Source organism: Opisthocomus hoazin, chromosome 6 (genome assembly GCF_030867145.1).
Source record: "Opisthocomus hoazin isolate bOpiHoa1 chromosome 6, bOpiHoa1.hap1, whole genome shotgun sequence".
In the NCBI taxonomy this organism is placed as follows: domain Eukaryota; kingdom Metazoa; phylum Chordata; class Aves; order Opisthocomiformes; family Opisthocomidae; genus Opisthocomus; species Opisthocomus hoazin.
The window spans coordinates 47,467,429-47,489,828 of NC_134419.1; the positions used below are offsets into that span (position 1 = coordinate 47,467,429).

At 46.7% G+C, this 22,400-nt stretch overlaps 1 protein-coding gene across 8 annotated transcripts; it reads right to left on the reverse strand.

The window, feature by feature from the left end:
* Positions 1-2,177: 2,177 nt before the first annotated feature.
* On the reverse strand, positions 2,178-15,160 carry NCOA4 (nuclear receptor coactivator 4). Of its 8 annotated transcripts, none has more exons than XM_075423002.1 (10): positions 15,139-15,160; positions 9,153-9,307; positions 8,566-8,706; positions 8,357-8,445; positions 7,745-7,853; positions 7,074-7,145; positions 6,268-6,414; positions 5,036-6,046; positions 4,576-4,665; positions 2,178-3,989 (listed from the first exon to the last, which is right to left on the reverse strand). In XM_075423002.1, the coding sequence occupies exons 2-10, from the start codon at positions 9,291-9,293 to the stop codon at positions 3,984-3,986; spliced, it is 1,806 nt and encodes a 601-aa protein (XP_075279117.1). In that variant the 5' UTR covers positions 9,294-9,307; positions 15,139-15,160; the 3' UTR covers positions 2,178-3,983. The 8 variants fall into 8 exon arrangements, with proteins under 8 accessions (XP_075279117.1, XP_075279114.1, XP_075279116.1 ...); XM_075422999.1 differs by lacking the exon at positions 15,139-15,160 and adding an exon at positions 14,909-14,963; XM_075423001.1 differs by lacking the exon at positions 15,139-15,160 and adding an exon at positions 14,724-14,862.
* Positions 15,161-22,400: the final 7,240 nt, after the last annotated feature.

Consider the following 22,400-nt stretch of genomic DNA (forward strand, 5'->3'; position numbering starts at 1 on the left):
GCTTTCTCCCCAAGCTGCTTTTTCTCTCCCCGTTGGCATGGGTGAGTTCCTCCTCGCCCATGTTTCTTGGTCACTGCTAATAGGGTTTACGCTCCTACACCCTGACAGTGCCAGGGAAGGAGTGATGGCCAGTTTGGGGGCTGGTGGTGGGGAGGGTTGCTTTTTAAGTGTCAGGAACTTTGCAATGTGTCTTTTAGTTCTGCTAGAGACCTTTTCAGAACTATGACCCAGGAGCTCTCTGCCCCTGATGGAAGCAGGAAAGCTGTGAAGCTTAACAAGTGTCTTTCCTCCTTTAGGTGCACTGGAGATAATGTAGCAACAAGCTTTTGTGAGTTCAAAGTTGCCCCAACCTTAAGGCTAGGCTGACTCTGGAGACAACTTATGTTATCCGGTCTGCGGTAACCTCAGATTTCCTGGAGTTTGCCTCAGGGGCAGAGCTGAGTGCATTTTTCTGGAACAGCTGTGTTTCCAGGGCTATTAAAAGCTTTGGTTCATAACCTGTTCGTACATGGAGTGATCCATAGCTTGAGCTATGAAATACACCTGGCGTGGAGGCAACAGTGGGGGAGGTGAATTGGAAGTGTGGAATACAGAGAGCTTGGTAACGTTCTGTGGCAGGAGTTACTGTGTTCACAATTCAATGGCAAACAGTCAGTACAAAGTTGCTACTTAAAGCTGTGAGCAGAAGTATATCCGAGGTCAGTAGGAATAAAAGGAAGTAAGAGCAAGTTGCAAACAGGATTTGGCGAGCCACTTACAGTCCCCCTGTGCAGGAGCACATAAATGTGAGCACGGGAGACCCTGGCCGTCTTGCAGAGCGGTGGTTTATCCTCTTGCAGCGCCAGCGGTGGCGTCTGGTTTTGCTGATAGATCTGAGACGGCTCTCCGCACTGTGGCAGCAAGTGAGTGAGTCTGAGACAGCCGTACAGTGGAAGCTGTTGAATCTTGTAAAGCTGCTTTGGTGTCATCTTTGGAACAGAGAAAGGCAATTTCACCACTCCCTGTCAGCAGGTGACTTCTCTTACAGTTGGGGGAATTTGCTGAAAAATCACCAGTCATGGGGTAGGAGTCTCCAGCTTCGTGGTCGTGTTGAGAATGCAGCAGAAGCCGCTTCTGAAAACAGGAGGGAAACGACTGCTAGGGCAGAAAAATGATCCAGTGTTCATAGCTTCTTTCCTCTGACCTAACCTGGGACTGACAAAGAAGGGGGAAAAATCCCCCACACCGCAGCAGGGCCGAGTCCGAGGAGGAGAGCAGCCCGGTGTTACAGAGACTCGGCTGAGGGAGACGCGGGAGGTAACTGCTCGAGCTCCACAGGCAGGGAGAGGGGTAGAATCGAGCATTTCGGAGAGGACCCCATTCCTCAGTACAGTCCGATAGTCTCAGACTGCTCAGAAAAAGGTCTCCAGCTGTTACTCAGAGAAGCCAGGAACAGCGTTCTCTGCTCCAGCTACTCATCTTCCTTGTCTTCGGAAGACCTGAAGCATTTTCCTGTCTGAACGCTGTGCTCAGGCTGCAGGTGGCTGCCTCTAGCAAAGAGCCTCTAGTCCATTTATAAAATCCATGTGTACGCACACCCATGCACGAAACTCCAGGTCTCGTGGTTGAAAGGCTGCCAGGCCCAGCTGCATGCGGTCTGATGAGAATGTTCTCAGTGCTACAGCGGACCCTGGATTAAGTCACGTCTACCAGTTTAAAGGAGTGGAAAAATCCTCAAAGGCGGAACAAACCATGTGGGGAGTCTGATGTTTAAAAACCAGGAGAGTAGAAGAGCCACAGAGAAACTAACTTCCACTTGCGCAGCCAGGCCAGAGATGTTCCACAGCCACGGCAGAAGAGGACTGAAGGCCACTAAAATCCCTAAGCCCTCCTCAGTATTGCAGAGCGGTAACAGACAAGCGTGGTTTTGTCTGAGCGTGCGGTTGGTTCTCCCTCAGCGCAGCCGAGTGAAGGCCAGGTGGGTCAGCCGCCACAGCAGCCGCCTGCCCGTGCTGCAGCGCGGGGGCTGGCGGGCGTTATGGGCGGGTGCCGGGGTTCCCGGTGGCGGCAGCAGCGGTGACACACTGCGCCAAGGCGTGCAAAGCCCCTGCAGGGATGGAAACACAGCAGCAGCCAAACGAGCTCACCAGGCAGCGGGCGCTTTCTTCACCATCTTGCAAAGGAGACGGCACCACACCTTTGGTTGCAATTATTTTTTAATGGAAAAGACTAATAATGTTTTACATAAATATCAATTAGTGATAACAAGTCAGCTGAGTAAGTAAAGGAATACATACCCCCAAGTTTTAAAGGCTCATAATGAACTGACAAAGTAGCACACAATGACGACTACAAGGAATTATAAGAGGTGGGCTGCACGTCAATCACCTTCATTAAGTTCAACTGCTAATCAAATTAGGCTATTACTGGAGTTGGTCACATTGCAGCCTTCCCATGCAGCAAGGACGTGTTCAAAGGGGGACGTGAACTTCCAAACCACCTTTCTGCTTCCAGCAGAAAGCCCCAACTGTGAAAGTACAAAAGCCTCAAGCAGTCCGCTGATGTTGAGCTCCTTTGGGGCCTGGTTTCGGGTGTGCAGCATCCCCCTCGCGCACCAAAAACTTATTTTTGACCCAGTGCACAGGTTCTATCGGACGGGAATGTGTTCACACTGCAAAGTGATACCAGGGTTGGATCTTGCTAATAATTTCATTTCTACAGTGTTGTGAAGAACTGAAATCACTTTTATTCCTAGGCAGGCTGCAGAGGTGGGGAGAAGGGGAGGCTATTTTTATAGTCATTAAGAGCAATCTGTTGAGTAGAAGCTGCACCAGAAACTATGTAACTTCACAGTTTTTCAGGCAAGCTGACAGGCGTCATCCACATTTCCATCTAACATCTCCGCACTCCTTCCTATGGGCTCAAAACACTAAATACCTGAAGAGGTATTGCTTATATTATCTCCACAGCTACAGGGATCAGTTACTCAACCCCACTCTCATATGCGTAACACCACGGAAATCCACAGCTTAAATCTCTTTAAAATGGATCAGTGGGAGCCAGGCAGTTTGCCAAGTTAGTGTTTCCCAAAATAACAGCATGACATCAATCTGACAAGAAGGCATCAAATTCCCCAAATATTACCTTTAAATATTATGTGGGGAAGATGCCTGCTTTCCAGTGGTTTAGTCAATAAAATTTCATTATGAATTATCTAAAACTAGCAGAAATGTATACATTTCATCTTACAGCTCTTTCAGTGAAATTCAAATAGTGACTAAATACTGGGGACACGGTAGGATCTGATCTACTGATGCATGAAAACTATCACCCTCCCCTGTTCTCTGAATGGCTCAACAATTTGCAAGAAAGTTTTCATTCAAAACTGAGTTACCAATTCTCCTGTGATGTGTCAGGTCCCATAAATTCATGTCTTTTTCAAAACCTGGACTCAAAACCATACTCAGCCAGGAGACGCACCGATACAAGATGCAAATGAAACCCTTGAAGTTAGCAACTGCTCAATACAGGCAATTGCTTCCAAACACAGCCTAAGTTGTCCTGCGATCCCAGTAAGATGGAACCCAACTCATGACAAAGCTGTAGCAGCTGAAAGGAACAGCAGCATTTCAAAGTCACTGCTAGAGGTGGACGTTTCACAGCACCAGAGTGATTTTGCTTTATACTTGCACTGGCTTCAACATTCTTCAAGTGACAACCCATTAAAGAAGATTCATGTAGTCCCATAACAAATACAAATTCACTAACACCTCTATAGTATCAGATTGCTTATGCTCAGTGGGTTTACATTTCAGAATTAATCATAACAAAAAGGCATCTTCTGCACCACAACCCTGTTATATGAGTAATCTTTCTTTTTGTTATAATTTTAGAAGAAAAAGCAGACGGCCAAACGAACACACAAGAATTCAGCTGGCTGCAGTCACTCAGCGTGATGTGCGATTGATCAGCAGGAAGGGGACGATTTCAACACTTCCAGTTCTTCACATCTAAACAAATTTAAATTTGGGTTATTCTCTTTGATAAACAAAAAGCAACACTTCTGGAAAAAAAAAAAAACAACACATATAAGACAGCATGGGGGGGGGGGGGGGGGAATCATACTAAAATACTTCCTAGAACCAGGTATTTCACCTTTTAGGGTTTGAAGTACGCCTGCTAAGGAGGACTTTTTTCATGAACTTCAAAAACAATGATAAAGAGTTATCTTGGCAGAGAGGAGAAACATGATGTCAGCTGCAAATACACTACTGAGATAAGAAAGCTGCCTGGGAATTTAGACATTAATTGCACATTCTAGGTACAGTAGAAGTTCCCAAGATTTTACGAAGTGTCAATAAGTTGAAGAATGTTTTACTCAAGAACATAAGTAATTCCCTCCCTGGCTTGCAGTCAAAAGAGGAGGAATAATGAAAAAATAGAAAGTTAAAAAGGTATAAGGGGAGAAAAATCACAGTGCTGTTAAACATTATGCCCAGTGAACTCTGAAGATGTCCGTTAGCTGCCATCGTCTGTATTCCGAATGCCCAAGTGATGTCTAGGTTCAGCCGTTCTAATACATTCTGTGCATCCTACCTGCAAAGGAGTCCGGTACAGCCATTTTTCTTTATCTCCACTGAGTTTCATACAGGCAAAAAGGTCGCAAACTGTGGGAAGGCCAAAGTCCTGAAAGAGAAGTCACTTTAATTACTGATCTCCAAACATAAATGCACTGTGATGCATCTGCAAATTCTGTCAAGCATTCACAAAGAAAGTAAAGACGATTTCTGAGTCTTGGAGATGAATACTTTCTCCATTTCATAAGACTAGCTATACTTCAAAATAAACTTGTTTTGTGTTAAACGCTTATTAGTGATTATTAGGTAATAATCACTGAAAACATTAAAAGAGCTAAGAAACCTAAAAACTGTCTGTCAGTATTATCCAGAAGAGCTATGAATTTGGAAAAGAAGGCAGGCATTAAACTCAGTAAAACAATAAACCCGGCACATTGGCTTAAGACACAGCAGTAACAAAAACTTATGAACGTGCTCACTTGTGCTTTCTTGCGTAGAAGCCATTTATCTTCTGCTGGAGGTGGGTTAGCATTTTCTACATTGTTTGAAGCCAACACCCAACTGTTTACATTCAAGGGGAGGTGAAATGGAGCCAAGAGGTCGAGGAAAGGGCTCTTGAAGCTATTATCTGCTTTTTCCCTACTTGCCTTTTGTTCTGCGCTTTCTGCTTTGTGCTCAGACTTGGCTAGCCAGCTTGCCAGTGGCCTTTCGAGCAATACTTTCAAGGGTTCCGCGATCTCTGCGGAATAATCCGCTTTCTCTGCGCTGACGGGTTCCCCTGTGAGCTGCTGTGCGGGGTTAAGCCAGGTATTGGCAGCAGACTTTGCCTTCTCGTGCTCGGGGTTTGGTACCTCTTTCTGGCTGACTGGGACTCCATTTTTATCCTTCCCTTCTTTCTTCAGAAGCCATTTACACAGAGCCTCTTTTCCACAGTTTTCATCACACACGCACTCTGAAAAGCTGGCACACAGCTCATTAGCTTTGCACACGTCTTCCACCTTAAACTGGGCCTGGGGATGCTGCAGAAGCCAAGCATTTACAGCAGGTGTCGTGGGCGATTTCTTTCCGTCAAGATGCTCATTCAGGCACTTCAGATTTCCCAGGTTCTCGATTTCCACATTTTTGATCTGGCTGCCAAGACAGCTGGTACACGTTTCAGCTTTGAGGAGCCAATCATTCAAATTAAATTCTTCCCTAAAAGGTTTAAATTCATACTTCCATTTCTCATCTGAAGCACTACTTCCATTTTCTGTGTCAGGAGTAAGCAGCCAGTCAGAAAGGTCCATCTCTTCTTGTCCAAGGGATTCCAATTCCTCCACCTTTTCGACAGCGGAAAAGGACGAGTTGAAAGTAGAGCTGGAGTCCTTGCGTCCGGGGGAATCTGCCTTCCCAGCAACATCACGCTGTTGATTCTGCAGGAGCCAGTTTTCCAAATCTTTCAGATTTCCCCAGGCTTGCTCAAAATAACAGACTTTGGAAGAATTTAAATCCTAGTGAAGACACATTGAAATGCATCTATTAACACTAAAAGACAATGCTCAGTAACTGTTCACACAGTTACAGCATGGAACATTCTAATAGTAAGTGCAACAGTATTAGCTGGCAGAGTGGAGAGAACTGCAGAAGGTTTAATTCCCACCATATTCCGCCTGCAATCGGATACTGTGTTTTCCCCTTTATTAAAAACTAGGTTAGTGCATAAAATCCTTACCTGGCTGGGCTCCAACACACATTTTTGTGTCACCCATTCTTCAAGATTGGTGCTGGGAACATAGGGAGCCTGGCAAACACCCACCGGTCTGCTTCCAAGTAACCAGTCGGCAAGCGAGGCGCTCACTGTCCCACACAATGTTTTCTGCTGAGAGAGAGTGTTCCTGGTTAGGAGAAAGTCTCATTGCTGAGGTAATCTATGGTGAACATCAAAACAGACATTCAACATGCATCAGTATTTCTGAACCAAAACAAAACCCAGTCCATTCTAATTAAGGAAGAAGTAGGTGTTAAGTCACCTGTATGACTTTAATCCACGGCACAGATAGATTGTTTTGTGATCCCAGATTCTTCAGAGAGCAAATGGCAAAGGGAAGCGACAACTACTACAATGCACAGTTCTATGTGTGACCCAGCCACAAGCCTCCTTCTGGCCACAATTCCCATTACTAATTTGCTACCCTCCCTCACTGCCACTGTTTCTTGCAGCACCCAACACAAGATGTGCCATGAATTTCTGCACTGAAAGGAATCGGATAGATCCAAGTCCTGACTTGACAACATCAAGGAATATTCAATTAAAAAATTCTGACTGACAGTCACACTCCAAACTCACTTTCGTACTATGTTCCTGGAGCAGCCAGAACATCAGATCACCAGTGCTCACCACAGCAACTGTTACTGCCTACTGAAACACCTTAACAAACAAGCAGAAGTTGTTACTCAAAGAAGCTAACATATTGTGCTTGAGCTCTCCTTTTGTCTTTAATACAACTAAACATTCACAGATACAAGTCTTAATCTTACCTGCTCATAGTTCATCAGAGCACAGTTCTGCCCTGGCAACCAAGGAGAAGTATTCTCTCTCTCTGAGGCTGGCTGTAAGGAAAGAAAAGTAACAGTTAATTTAAATCTCAATTTCATCCAGTTTCTAGAATGAATTCTACAATGAAACAGAAGTAAAGCGCAGTTACAGCTGGGCAGTTCTTTGTGGCTAACAATTTTTGCAAAATTTAAAAACAGAAGGGAGATTTACTATAAAAATACTACCTTCAGTCCACTTCCTTTAAGAGAATTATCTCCAGTAATACAGGAGATATGCTGCTTATGTAAGAATCCCAAAACATTTGTATCACAGAAAGCCATCTACGATGTATAACTGTTAACATCTAAAGAAAACCATAACATTAATTTTCAATTGCTGGAATAGAATCTCAGCCAAAATACATTAAAAATAACACGTACGTAAGCAGATCTAAGCTCAGTCAAAATCAGAACTACATGCAACAGTTAATAAACCACTGTGTATATATTATACAGCTCAAACTATACGACTTGTACACACAAGATCCATTCAAGCTATAATTAAAAGTAGAAATATCACTTGAAATATATCGCACTACTGCCTCAAAACCAGTTGTTTGTTGGTTTGTTTTTTTTCCCCAAATATTTCAACCCAGGGAAGTCTTGGTGCTTACCATCGTTTTAATTGAACCAAATGAGGTAATAGCCTGGCGAAGGTAAGATGTATCAGCCTCAAAATTCAGGATGGAAGACTCCTCTGGTTTAAGAGTGAGACTTTCCAGTCTGAAAGAGTAAGGCGATAGTTACAGAAAGGGAAAAAAAAAAATTTACAATCTTCTTCACCTGTCATGTTTTGGGAATCAGTCCATTATTTCATAAAAAGGCTTCCAAACTGACTTGGCACTAATTAGGCAACAGAAAGACTTTTCATACTTGCATAAAAATAGAGGGATGTCTATCCATAAATGAAGAACAGAATAAATATCCAGCAAAACACTAGTTTCTCCTCCTTACTTCAGTTGCCATCAACAACTAATATTTGAAATAATCTGCACAATGAGTACCTCCCCTGCTCGTTATAGTCCTGTTTTTTCAGTCTAAGATTAAAAAAGATGAGACGAATCGTATCTCAGACTCCTTTAAAGATCTTATTTCTAGGAAACATTAAAAATGTGGAAACAGTGAGTTAGATCTATTATTAGTTCGATTAGAATAAAAAATCGTATCAAATTCATAAGTCAAAATAAATACCAATTGTGTTAACGTGCATCACAAAACATATTTACCTCTCCAAGCAAACTGAAATCTGGTTTGCTAGTTCTTTACTATATGAGCGTTCCAGCTGGTGAATAAGGCAATTGAATTGTCCCAAATACTGCATGGAAGACAAAACACACATTGTTGTTTAGGCGTCTAAGATTAAAATTGAGAATATAATTGCAAGGACAAAGTTTACTTAAAAATGCCAGGGCAACAGGTCACAACCAACTCTCACCCAGTAGAGCTGCTGCACCTGTTGCTGCAACGCCTCCTCTTTCAGCTGCTGAATGAGATCGACCTGCTCAAACAGCCAGACCTCGCGGCTGCGCAAGCATTCCAGCTGGCGGCTTATGTGGCTGTGAATCTTGGCTTTCACCTGAAAGGTAACATGTGCCACTTCTAGAACATCTGTCAAAGAGCATCAACAAGCGTATGCTGCGCTGATGACAAAATAATATTTGTCACAGATAAGCGCTATTTCTAGAGCAATTTGTTTCTCAAAAACTAACCACAGTCACCCACATGACTCAACTTAGTAAAAGTTCCAAGGCTACCTTTAAAGAAATACCAGAAACAATGTTACTCACAATATCTCTCTACTCTGATGTTTCAACCAACAGCTTTAGGAAATTCTGCGTGCCTAAGCTCGTAATACCGAAATACCTTTATCAAGAGCATGACCAAATCACACAGCAAGCTGCGTGCAAGTCTCTAGGAAAATTTCAGACCATCATCGCAACAGAAAGTACTCTGGAATAACAAAAACTGTCATTAAAGTCATGTTAGTTATTAAAACATTTTTTAAGAAGAATTTAAAATTACCTCCCGCCAGTTATCTTTAATCTGTTGTTCAGCTTTGACAATTCCAGATATAGCGGTTTCCAAGTCCTTCTTTGCTTGAAGGCACTTTGCCAGAGGCTCACTGCTGCAGGAAATTCTACTTCTATCTTGTGGTGGACTCATTCTTGGAAGTGTTCCTAAAACACAATGAACAAAATTTCTTAATAGTTTCTATTCCTGTTTGACAGAAGAGGAAGGGCATCATATGAAGAACCATCTGCTCTACTTCACTATAAAGGTGAACAAAAAAAACCCAACAAAACCCCAAACCATAAGGCCCTACACAGACAGAAGTTTTATAAACATAGATAAAGCTTTCTCCAGGAGAAACAATGGTCTGTCTCCAAAATGCCCCGGCCCATGGAATTTACACAATCGCAGGAAAACCAACTGATGTTTGACAACAGCTTCAAGCACAGGAACTTAGGCAACCTTCCCCTGCGGTTCACCTTCCCCAGGCTTTTATGTCTAGCCAGCAAACTCCAGCAGCCGAGGGCCGATTCAGGCAAGGTTCAGCAGCTCTGCCAGAGCTGGGGGAGGACGGCCCGGCAAGGGGCAGGAACTGTCTCCGTCACCCTTTTTTCAGCTGCAGGCAAACGGAATTGCTCCCATCGATGAGAAAATTCTGACACAGTTTGATCAACTGAAATTTTTTTTCTTTATTAAGCTGCAAAGGCAGAAACTTATAGCAGCTGCCCATCATTTTTGTGATGGTCACAGCCGTAGTAACTTCCTCGGCCTCCGCATATCCTCAAGTAAAAGGCACTCAGATACAAAGTTTCTGCAGAAGTTAACACTAGTAAGGATTCTGCAAGTAAGGGAAAAAAGCTAAACATGTATTTTTAGTAAAAATGGGAAGCATCAATATAAGCATTTTTTCTAAACAGTGGGTATTTTGTTACCAAAGAGTTTCAGTTCTCCTGTTAGTTTCATGGGACTCCTGAAGCACGAATTAAAGATTCAGAATAAACATCCTATTTAAAACAAGTCTTCAGCAATGACAGCTATGGGAACTCCCAGCAGAATTAATTAAAGCAACACGTGTGCTAATCTAAATATTTCATAGATTTTACCGCTCGTCTAGAGGGAACTGAAAAGAGTATTTTGAATGTGACAAGACGACCACGGAGCTTGTGTTATTGAGCAGCTAATTAGTCTGCAGTTTCCAAGCCCCATGACCACATGAACCGCAACCCCAAAATGCTTCTACAGCCAAGACCCACCAGGTACATGAGAGTTGTGTATTTTAGAGAGCAGAGGGCTAGGCGTGGTTCACAAGTGGCAGCTGACAGAAAAAGCCAGGTTGGCTATGAGGCAGTGGCAGAGACTGCATCTCCCTCAGTTCCCTCGATGCCACAGGCTTCCCGTCGCCCAGGTGCCCCGGCCATGAGACACGGAGCAGGCACCAAAGCGACACCAAGCCCCCGCCCGCAACTCAAACCCATCCTCGCCGTAACATCTCATCTTCTAGGAAGCATGGAGCACAACTACAAGAGCAGCAAACCTGAATTTATTTTTTAAGCTTATGTTAATTCTACACCAAATGGGACAGGGTGCAGAAGTCCAAAATACTTCATTCTCTGTTCTGTGCTATGCATGCCAGTGGTATCCTTATATTTGCATACTCTAATTCATTCATAGGTTCAATCCTGTAAGGTTTCATGATCTTCACCTTGCTAGCAATGTTCAGTAAAAGGTAAGCTTTGTCTTCACAACACGCCGTAGATTTTATCTTGCTTGTCAGCTCTCTTACATAGAACCTACAGGAAAACCTATGTGGGAGCCCTAGCTCTCAGATGTAATCTAAAGGCATTAATGCAAAGGCAGAGATACACCCAGCCAAGAAAACAAGGACGTTATATATATTAAAAGCTATCATATACTCACAAGTAAACAAAACAAGAGCATATTGTTCTTTATTATTTCATTCATCACACCCTTACGTAACAACCAAGCCAAAGTCTGAAAGGCTAAGTGTAATTGCCACGTTTGCTCACATAGTAGATAATATACTTAAGAGTTTTGTGAAAATTATGTCAAGCTGTGTATGTACAAATGCCGGGTCCAAAGTATGCTGCACTGCCATTTCTGTGCTTTCTGAATTCATGCCACTAGAGAATCGGGCTCAATGCCTGAAGAAATGCTACTTTTTCACACTTTGCATTAGCAACTTCATACTGGCACAGTCAAATCTAAGAAACTTAGAGACGCTCCTCTAATGATCTCTGAAAATACTTGTGTTTGTTGCTTTTCTGGTTTTTTTGTTTGATTGCAAGAGTCTCTCTCCAAAATGTACACAGAGAGAATGAATGCTGCTTTCCTCTGGCTGGCCAGCTCTTGTAAAATGGCTGTTCTTATGCTTTGTCAAAAATCAGCCGATAAAACTAACATTACAGTTGAGGATGAGAGTCAATCCATCCTTCTTCTCAGTTTCCGCAAGCCTCTAATGGAAACAAGTGGGGGTCACCACCCATTTCCCTGCTTCCCCATTGCCAGCAAACAGTGCTAGGAGTTCACAACATTTTCAGGACATTTCACGCTCTGAAATACCCGGGATCACACACCTTGGTTTAATAGTAACCAAACACAACTGCTCCTGCGGCAGGGTACGTGGTTGCGGTACAGTCACTGGTTTTGGCAGTTCCCACCCCACGCAGGTACTCCAGCACGGGTGTGCTGCATCACGGGATGCCCACACCCCCACCCCCATCATCTGCACTTACTGTCCGGGCAGCGTCCTGCTCACCAAGCCCTCTCCATCGCCAGCTCCCAGCTCTGCAGTAGCCCGGGCTCCCAAACGCTTCCCCGCAGCCCCGCTGCAGACTGGCTCCCCATTCCGCAGGCCGGCCGGGCAGGAGGGAGGGGAAAGGCGCGTCCACAGCCCCGTGCCTTATCGGGGTGCCCAGCCCGCATCCCGTGGCCACGGCCGCCCCGGTGGCTCTCGGCCCTGCCCCGCTCTCCTCCCCCAACTCCACCACCACGTTACCTCCTGGCACCCCACTGCCAGCTCAAACCACAAAACCACGGAGTTTTGCAACAAAACCGCTACTTCTTGCAACTGCAGCAGCGAGGCGATGTGCCCTTCGCGGGTGACAGACGCAGCCGAGCAGGCCTTCGGCTCGGTTCTTCTGCAGCGGGGAGGGGGAAAGCGGCCAAACCAAACCTGCCGTCCCCGGGCACGCACAAACTCCCGCGCTGAGCGGCTCCCCAGTCCTGCGCCGCACCGGAGACGGTCCAGAGACCCCCCCAGTAACAAACTGCTGGGGTGCAGCGACTGCTGGAGGGGCTCAAGTGGCACGACTGATCACCTCTGCTCTGGCTCCCACCGTTCCACACCAGATCGGGAAAGCACGTGGACACGTCTGCACCGAATCAGTAAAAATGTCATAGCCACAAAACCAGAACGGCCCCCAGTGAGGCAGGAGGATAATATTATTGTTCGTAATCGCAAAATAACTGCCAGTCTTCACAGGCGGATTTTTGGCTGCAAACACCCAGAAGCCTCACGGCAGGGCTGTCATTGCAAAGAACCCTGCAGCCAAAACTTCTGGTCACAGCACCGCTTCTGACGCTCTGCACAACCTCCGCTCCTCAGACAGGCTGCCTGCCTCCAACCAAGGTGCTGCTGCCCAAATTTGTCCTCTTTTGCTTTTATCTGTAGATCAGAAACCGCTGGGGGGAAGAAAAAAAATCTTTTTCTTTTTTTTTTTTTTTTATATATTTTACTGGAGTATCACATGGCTGGGGAGCAGAGGAGGATGGGACAACCCCTCCTCCCCTCGGCAATCTGTTACCAGGGCAGCAGAAAACTGGTTTTACCAGCTTCTCTCGCTTTCAGCACAACCATCCCTGCTGCTGCGTGGCAAGATCATCGCTTTCCATTTCAGACGGGTGTTGAATAACCTCAAAAAGATGTCCGTGCTGAGCCTTTGCTGGGGAAAAGCTTCTGAAAGGAACAAAACCTCACATCGAATAGACTCTATTTATAAATATGGAATGATTTCTTTCAGTCGGCAGGACAAGGCTGTCCCAAAGGTCTCTCCCGACCTGATTTCATGTGGTTTTAAACCAGCTGTCTTGTTTGAACTGAAATCCCTCTTCATTTCCATTTTACCCCACCAAAGTACAGTAGTTCCTCTTAAGTAACTGTCCCAAATTAGGTACGTGGGAGTTGTGGTCAGGGAGCGAAGTACTGTAAGTACATGAGCCGAATCTCAGAAATCTCCATTTACATCCAAACACAACAAGTATTTTATAGAGTACAGCATCAACATCACGAGCCAGTATCTGTGTGGAGCTTCTGCTGGGGGGATTATTATACTCCAAAACAAGTGTGTAGCACTGTATTTTGTAAGTCACAAGCCAAATGCGGAAAAAAAAATGATCTCTAACTGAGAGGTCTAAGAGAGAGAGTGAAATTAACACCTGAAGGAATAATAATAAAGTTTCAGGCAATACATTTTCTAAAATTCAAGGAGGTTTTACCTGCCTGCACCATACTGGATCTGTGCCACAAGGCCACACACACACACATCTGCCTTTTCAGTGTATTTTAGCCCTGGAAGAGCCCTGCCAGTGCACAAAGCACACGTACCCGGACGTCTTCACAAGAGCTGGGTTCCAAAGAGCTGCAAGTCACCAGTGCAGCTGAGACAAGAAGCCTGATCATCGCTTTATTCCATCAATCATAAATATCTTTTTTTAAGTACAGCAAACACATAAGTAAAATCACAAAATATCTGAATATGAATGCCCAAAACCACTATGCCGTAATTACCTACAATGCCAAAGCAGATATCCCAGAGCAGAAAAGACACACTGTTATCTTAAGACAGGTTGTACGTTACAAAACAACCATCTTTCATACTTTTGCATTTAAAACCCTTTGGAAAAGAACTGACAAACCCCCTGCTCTGCCTGAAGCACAGAGCCGCAAAGACAGCATTGCCACGCTCTTTGTACATCCATCAATACCACCTTATGCACTTGCAGAGTTACGAGTGGTATTTTCTGTGTGACTTTCAGCTTTTTTCCCCTCCCATGACTGCATACCTTACCTAAAACCCCAGCGGAAGACAACCTTGTTCCTCTGCCAGCTTTTCCCTTTAATCCCAGCCACAAATACCGAGTTTGAAGTTGAAAGAAGACTAACAAAATCGGTGGAAGCTTAGGCTCAAGCCACTTACCCATTACTGAACAACAGTTTTCCAAACTTTCAGTACACATGGTGCACGACAACTCCTGATCGCTTCCAAGCTAGATTGATACCGCTTATTATTCGAAAAGCGTCACTGACTTCTCGATTAAGGAGCGAGGTGATTTTAGGAGCTATTTAGCAGCTCTGCTTCTCGCAGGCACAAAAACCAAGCAGTAAAAAAGAAACAAAAAGCCCACCCAGGCCTTCGATCAGCGCCAGCCCTCCACCACCGAATTGCAATTCCCTGGCAGGCCCGCCCGACTTTCAGGCCGTGACCCCCTGGTCGCACCCACAGAGGGATGCCGGGCCCGCCCAGGCCGCACAGCCCTCGCCTCCCGCCGCAGCCCAGGCCTCACCCGCCGCGCCGTGCCGGGCCCAGCAGCAATCCGCCGGCTCTGCGCGGCCACCACCTCCCGAATAACGGGGACGCGCACTCCCCTTCAACCAGCCCGGAGCGACGCCGGCATCACCGAGAAGAAACCCTCGCAGCAATTAAGGACGCACCGCCGCCCCCCCCCCGCCCCGGCGAGGCCGCTCTTACCGGCGCTCGGCACCGCGCTCCCCTCAGCCCCGCGCCCGCCCAACAACGGCCGCTCTCGCGAGAGCGCCGCCTACGCGCCGCACCGCCCCGCCCGCCCCCTGGCGGCGCGGCGGAGGAGCCGGGTGGCGCCGTCAGGGCGGCGGGCGCGGGGGCTGAGGGAGCGCAGGGGTCCGGCGGGCCCTGAAACCCGGCAAACCGGCCCAAAAACCGGGAAAGCGCAGCGAACCCACCGCGGCGAGCACCCCCGCCGGCAGCCGGGGGACGGCGTCAGCGCCCCTCGCCCAGCCAGAGCCTCTCCCCGGGAGGAGGCCTCGCAGCTCGCCGTCGCTGGCACCCCGCCGTCTTCCCCTCCGTCGTGGTGGGAGAGCTGCCCGGCTCTCTCCAGGGTTCTTGGCTCCCTCAGGGGGTGCCCGGCTCCCTCGGGGGTGCCCAGCTCCCTCAGCCCCGCACAGGTCACGGCCGATGGCACACGTTGAAGGCCACCACCACCAGCCTGGCCTGCTTCAAAACCTCAGCCAGTGCCAGGCCGCCCTCCCCACCTGCGACGTGACGAAGCAGAGGAGAAAGATGGAAATGCAGAACGTGTCAGGGGTTTTGGTCTTTTTTTTGTGCCCGCTGGAAAATTCCCAGTGTGCCTTGCTTGGTTCGGCTTTACGCGGTACTTCTTTTCAGTTTGGTCTTTCCCCAAGTGTGAAGCGCAGCGGAATGCTTCCTAATTCCTGTCATCCCGGTTCTCAGCTGGGAAAGGGCTCCAGTGACTGTTCTGGAGGGTAGCAATAGTGAGCTGCACTGCTGCTGCCCCTGCTTTTAGCTATACAACGCAAGGAGATCCCAGCCTTCCCAGGACCACCCACCCAGCACCTCTGAGAACGTGTGTCTGTGAAGCGCTGCCTTTTATAGGTGTTTGCACAGTACTTAAAGCATACATTAACAGAGAAAAAAGGGCTTCAAATGGAAACCTAAGTAGCTGTGCAGCTCTGCGTACATGTGGTAGCTGAGTCACCGTTCGCTACACACAGGAGCTCCTTTTGGCACGGAGCAAGGAGCCGTTCTTTTGAACGGGACCTTACTTGTGGTTAGGGCGCACGGCTGCAGCCAGAGTACAAATCATTTAACACTTGGCCTTCAGAGAAAGTAGAAGTCAGCCACGTAATCCTAGATGTGCTGTTACCCTAGGAACCTGCCTTTCAGGTATTTGTCTTCTTCATCTAAACACGTAAGAGACACAGGCTGCGCTATATCATCCTTTTCCGTGTATTTGGATTTAAGAGAATATAATGCCGACCCCGTCTGAGCTTGTGAACTAGCAGCACTCATCTACCTGTTGTGTCCTCCCACCCAGTGACCCAGCAGGATAGTCCCCGGGCAGGGAGAGCAACCTCTCCTGGGCAGGCGGGCATAGAGTTTTTGAAACAGGAGCCTCCGTATAGCAGCGGAAGCTTTTTCTGCAGTTCTTAGGTACTGGCCTGCCAAACTGTACTGCTCCGCACCACTCAAAACACAAAGAACTTGAGCAACATTGTCTGCTGCAATGATTTTATAGCAAATTTTATGGGTTTATGCACATGTTCCTAAAGAACGTTTCTAGTTCCTGTTCAGGCCGTTCCTCCTTCAATAACTGCAGTAATTTAGCTGAAGAGAATGGGTTGCATTAACTTCTATGTTTAACGTCCCATCATGTAATTTCCCTGTTCTGCAACTCTGCCACACAGCTAAGCAGCACACCTCTGCCTTTGAAAAGGGAAATGAAATGCAGCACAGCGACAGCAGCAGCACACACGGCACAGCTGGGGGTGAAGCCAGATGCCAAGCCAGTCCAACAAGCTGACAGCCTCTCCTCTCAGAGACAGCATCAGCCCCAAAGCAGAGTATGAAATTATAGAACAGTTCTTGAGGGCATCAGGGAAATCCATGCAGCTCCTCGGGGGAATCGCCAGTAGCTTCAAGCTCTGCTGCTGGAAGCGGGCTGTTTTCTCCTTGTCCCTGCCAGCCCAGCTGCATGGCCCTCCCTCCTGTGTGTCCTCTCTGACGTCTGTCCTTGGTCCCCTTCCAGGCAGGCGGTGACCTGGCTTTCAGTCCCATAGCTCCATGCCAGAGCCATCCCCAGCCTTCCCCCAGAGCTTGTCCTGCCCATGGCCTGATGCCGACCTCACAGCCACCAACCCGACCAAAGAGCTGAGCGGGGCAGCAGTCGGCTGTGCGTAAGTCCAAGGCTTTAATTCCCTGCAGGGGATTTTCAAAGCTCTCTGTGCTGTATTTACTCGCTTTGAATCTTTGCTTTTTGTGTCAAGCTACCTCAATTCCAGAGATAAAGTAAATATTTTTTGAACTCCCATACAGTTTCATATATAGACTGCACACAGATGTTTTAATAACCTTTTCCTGCACCCCACACTCGGCCTTTTTCCTTCCTCTACTTTAAGGATTTTTCATTTCTCTAACCTTTTTTTTGATTACTGTCGATTCGTCTATCCCACGTACAGTCTATCCCACTTCACATGAAACAGAAGTACAGACTACACCTACCTCCACACACATCTTTCATTTAAAGAGGTTTCAGGAAGGTTTTCTGTAGCTTCTCCAGGAAGTCTAACCAAAGGCAGAACTTAATTCTGGAAGCAATGGGCTGCAGTGAGAATCCAGCATTGGTGAAGAAGGGTCCCGCCACAGATGTGAACAAAGTTCTTACTTGTGGTCCAAACCTATCAATGCGAAAAATAACAAGTTTTCACCAAAGAAGTGTTATCCCTGAGTAGAGGGACAGAGAAAAGGAACAGATGTAACCTGTGGTAACAGAAATGCTCTCTCTTCTGCTATCAGGGTTACTAGCAATTGTAGCGGGAATACCTTTATCCATGTACTACTTCATCACCTATGCGATGAAGATGCTCGGACTCCGTACCCCGTGCACAGACTTGTTGGTAAGCACGTACCCAAACAGTCAGATGTTTGTCAGCACAGCATCTTTGTATGACAGGTGCCTAGGCAAGTCGGTTTTCCTAAGGTTCCCACACGTTCTCTAAAACTAAACCACAGGCATGGCCATTTTAATACACACCCATTGCTTTCTGCCTCTTTTTGTTTTTCATTTTTCCCTCCTGAAACCCTCCAAAGCTTCAGCTGGTAGATGCATCTCAAACAGCAACCACTTCATAGACATATCTCCTGTTGCAGAAACAGGAGATCCTTTGATGGCCAGAAGTTAAATGTCTTCCCACCTATTAAGTGGAAAGCACACTCAGTTCAGATATGATGGACAGGTACTGCAACTCACACGTGCTTTACAAACAAGAGACATGTCCATGCATATTTTGTGGGTTACAATAGGCTTGAGTACATCTTCAAAGACAGCAGGAATGGCCCAACAGCTATGCAAAAACGTGCCCACACAAAGCATTATTTGTCAGTAGGTGTGTTACAGACTTCATCAGCAGCCTCTTCAAGACATCGATATTTGTGTCACTGAAAAATTGTCATAAAGGCTGTGCATACCTGTACTGAGACTTCCCAAGGCCAGGAGCGTGGCTTCGCTTCAGTGCCTTGCCTGACAGAATTCTGCCTGCGGTGTTTGGCTGAAAATACCCTCTGCCACAGTTTGCTGGCCAGTCTGCAACACACAGAGAAAGACATTCAATAAGCAAAGTCACATCCCAACAGTGGTTCTTTGGTCCTAGCCTCAGCGGCTCCTACAATTTGAAATATTGAGGAACATAAATCCTTAGTCGTGTTCCACATACACCACACAGTCATGTTTTGAACAACTGCCTGGCACACTTAGGATGTTAGAAATGCTGTAAATTTAAGAAATTAGAACATCAATGGAAAAGTTTCCATGCAAGTATAGAGCTCGCTGCTAAAATTTCAGACACTTCTGGTTTCTTGAAGAGCTGGCTTAGGGGTTAAAGCCCCCATGCCTCTCAGCCTGCAAGTGACTGGCTTTTGGGACAGGGCAGCTGCTTTGTGTTTGGCTGCTTGGAGGGTAGCTCAGATGCAGGCTCATGGAGAGCAGTTAGTGTTCAATAACTGGGTGTGAAACTGAGTTTGAGTTGGTTTCAAGACATGATCTCTGAAAAACTATTGATTCCCAGGGACTCACTTTGCATTTTAATTAGAAAAAAAAAAAAACCCAACCAAAATCCAAACAAAAAGCATTGATCCTGCACAATGTATTTCTCCAGATTGTTCAGTACCTCCTGCTTGTTACGGCAGGGTAGAGGAGATGAGCTTGAACTATGCGATGTTATTATCAATCATCTTCGGCATAAGCCAGTTGGCTTCTGCGAGCCTAGAAAGGTGGGAAAGTGGTACAGGAAAGAGCTGGTGTCTGGCACAGAGCAGAAGGCTCCAAACTGAATATCCTCAATAGAGGGAAGTACTCTATTTTGCGTAAAGGCATATAATATGCAAATATTCCACTTTTCTATGCGAGAAATAACAAATAACTTAAATAAGAACCTAACGAGGAGAAAATGCACAGGGAAGGTGCAGACCTGGTGACTCACCACAGACACTTGTACTGGAACACGAGGGAAGGGCTGCAGGGAGGCGAAAACAGAGGGGATGCATGGCCCCACACTGGGAGGGAGGGAGGCAGGTAAACAGTGTATAATTTCAAACCATTTTTAACTAATGTAAAATATTTTTTACAAAGCTTCAGCCTACTTCAGAAAACTTCTTCTATCACAAACATAGACTCAGCCTGTGGTGAAACAGCTGTATGATTCTGGTCACTAAATGTTGTGAATTTTCCCTCCCCCCCATATATATAAGTACACACACGTATTCCAGTCACAACTGGAGCAGGAAAGGACTCTCAGTGCAGGCTGAAAGCACAAGGGCTGCTTTATCTGACAACTAGGCTATGTTATGGCTCCAGGGGCTGCTCGCACTGGAGAAGTGGGTTGTTGAACAGCAGGCATCGCACAATCGAAACAGGTCTCTTCTGCTTTCTCAGAAACACTCATCTCCTCATTTTCTAAGATCCTTTTCAAGAAAGGAGCCACACAGCATGGCACTAAATTTACCCCTAATTCTACTGTTAGAATGAGGCTGATGCTGAAAAAGGCGTAACATTTAGCAAATGCAGATCACTGTGAAAACAAGGAAGAAATGACAACATGCCCCATCACGCCATGAATTCAAATTAATGTACAGGCTTTCCTAAAATTGGATTCTCTGGGGCAATGGCATTCGTAGGGTTCTGCAGACAATGTGGACATAAGACAGCATTAAACTTCCCAACATGCAGGAATTTCTGCTCAGTCCCGGTCTGGGGTGAGACAGCTTGCACTACGGCCAGTGCCAGAGGCAGGGTAAGCAAATTACAGCCACTGCAAAGATCAATCAGAGGAGGTGAAAGGACTGATTTTTTATATGTGTGTCATTACTGAGGGTGTTGTGTCTGTGGCAGGGGAAGGACCAGAAGAGCCAGCTCCTGCCATTGCTGTCAGGGCACTACACTGCAGGTCGGATCACGGCACCCAAGCCTGGATGGTTCCGTGCGCTTCATGCAGCGCGGAGAGCTGCCCGTCGGCAGCTGTGCGCTGGAAAGCACTGGCAAAAGGGTGTTTCAGCAATGTTCGCTGTGTAGGGAGCTCTGACCCCATCTCTGCTTCACAGTCAAAATTGTAGGAGGTGAGCAGGGAGCAGAAAATGCAGGGGAGGAAGAGCGGGTCTGTCCTGCCAGGCCAAGCGCCAGGTGGAGCTCGGAGACGTGGTCCTGGCGAGCGGGACTCTGTGAAAGCTCTTGACCCGGATTCGTGTTACACTGCCTTTAACACCATGGGGCACAAAATCTCTCCTTCATTGCACCGCTGAGCCGCCCGTGACACCATCGGTGCCGGAGCTGTCTTTTCTGCCCGTTGGCGAGCAGGAGGTGGCTGGGTCGAAATGGAGGTCTGCAGTGTCATTTCCTCGCTCGCGTTTCCCTGCTTTGTTTTCTAAGCTTCCTTCACATGTCGTCTGAGTGGCGCAGCCCCTGGTATATTGAAAGGCTGATAATAAGATAGATGACATCTGTTTAGGTCACATAATAGATAGGATTAATGCTTCTAAAGACTTACAAGCTACAGCTTAGTACTCTGCTATCTGAACACATTGGCCCTTGTACACGTGATGGCCGTCAGCCCGAGACCCAGCACTTCTACAGCCTGAGAACGACGGAGGCCGGACATCCAGGTGACTGCGGCAAAGGATACGCACCGTTCCCTCCACTGACGCAGACTGGCAGTAGAAGCCACAAGCGACTGGGCACTTGGTCTTGTGAAGGGGCTCCCGGAGGACGAAATGACTCCCAGCACTGGTTTTGCCTGGGGCAGAGGTGCTGCCCCACAGAAAATGGATACTCTTGTTCCAGCTTGCAGAGGTGGAAAAGGAGCACGCCCATTTTCATACTGGGTGGAATTTTTGGCTGCAAGTTTCTTTTTGAGCGAGAAAAGGAACAGAATTCTCACTAACCCACACATCACCCACAAAGCTTACCCGTCTCTTCCCCTGTATAACCCACGTGGCTCTGCAGAGCTACCTGCTGTAGCAGGGCCGGGGAGCGGGATGCCCCGGGCTAGAACACCAGCTGGCCTCAGCCGGCATGCAGTGCTGGCAGACACGAGCAGCCCAGGGCTCTGCACACAGGCTCACAGGCATTTGATTCTCCTTGTTCGCAGAGGGTGAGCTGGATCTTGTGACCTGTGTAAACAACAAGGCTTTGGAAAGAAGCTCAATAGGCACGTTGTGTTCTGCAGTTCAGATCCATAGTTCTGAATGGAGGGAGAAGAAATAAAACTTAGAAACCAAAACTTCACTCTTAGAGTCCTAAAGTCCCCTGAAAGGGAAAGACAGAAGTGACTGACGCAGCAAGTCCCACCAAGTTATTTAACTGGTATCCTAGGAGTTGATTAGAATTATTATTTCCAACTCATAAATCCACATGCCGCCTCCTTCTCTCTTCCCAATTAACAGTATTACTTAGCACTAATAGACTGCTTTCATTTTCAAGGGGCTTAAGAAGACAAATTAATCACCTCAACATGTCTGAAAGGAACAGATGGTAACGAAGTATTAGCATCACAATTTCACAGCTGGAGAAGCTCCCAAGAGAGGGGGGTAGCAGTGTCTGCAGGGCGCCTGGTCCCGCTCCCTGTTTGGAGCTGGGGTTCCCAGATCTCGTCTCTGCTCTGAGATTCTGCTTTATCCCAACCTCACCGCACATTGCTTTTCCTAAGCAAAACTACATGGTTTTAATTAGTCCAGCTTTAACAGGGAGTGACATCCTTCCAGAAGGCCTCTTACCTCAGTACGTCTTCAGACAGGTCATTACTGCTTTGGATTTAAAAGACTAAATGTCTATCCAATAATGCAATTAGTCCAGCTTGCCATCATTTCTTACTGGCAGTAAACAGAGAAGTGCTCAGGAAGAAACACGTTCCCCTGTCTGAACAGTGGAGATGCTTTTTATTCCCTGCAACATCTTTGGTTACAGTCAGGCACGCAACAG

Coding starts and splice junctions, on each gene's coding strand:
- NCOA4 (XM_075422996.1), bottom strand. CDS start 14,396: ATGTGTACTGAAAGTTTGGAAAACTGTTGTTCAGTAATGG. Junction 7,854..8,356: donor ATTTCAGTTTGCTTGGAGAG/GTAAATATGTTT, acceptor TTACTCTTTCAG/ACTGGAAAGTCTCACTCTTA. Junction 7,146..7,744: donor TTGGTTCAATTAAAACGATG/GTAAGCACCAAG, acceptor CTTTCCTTACAG/CCAGCCTCAGAGAGAGAGAA.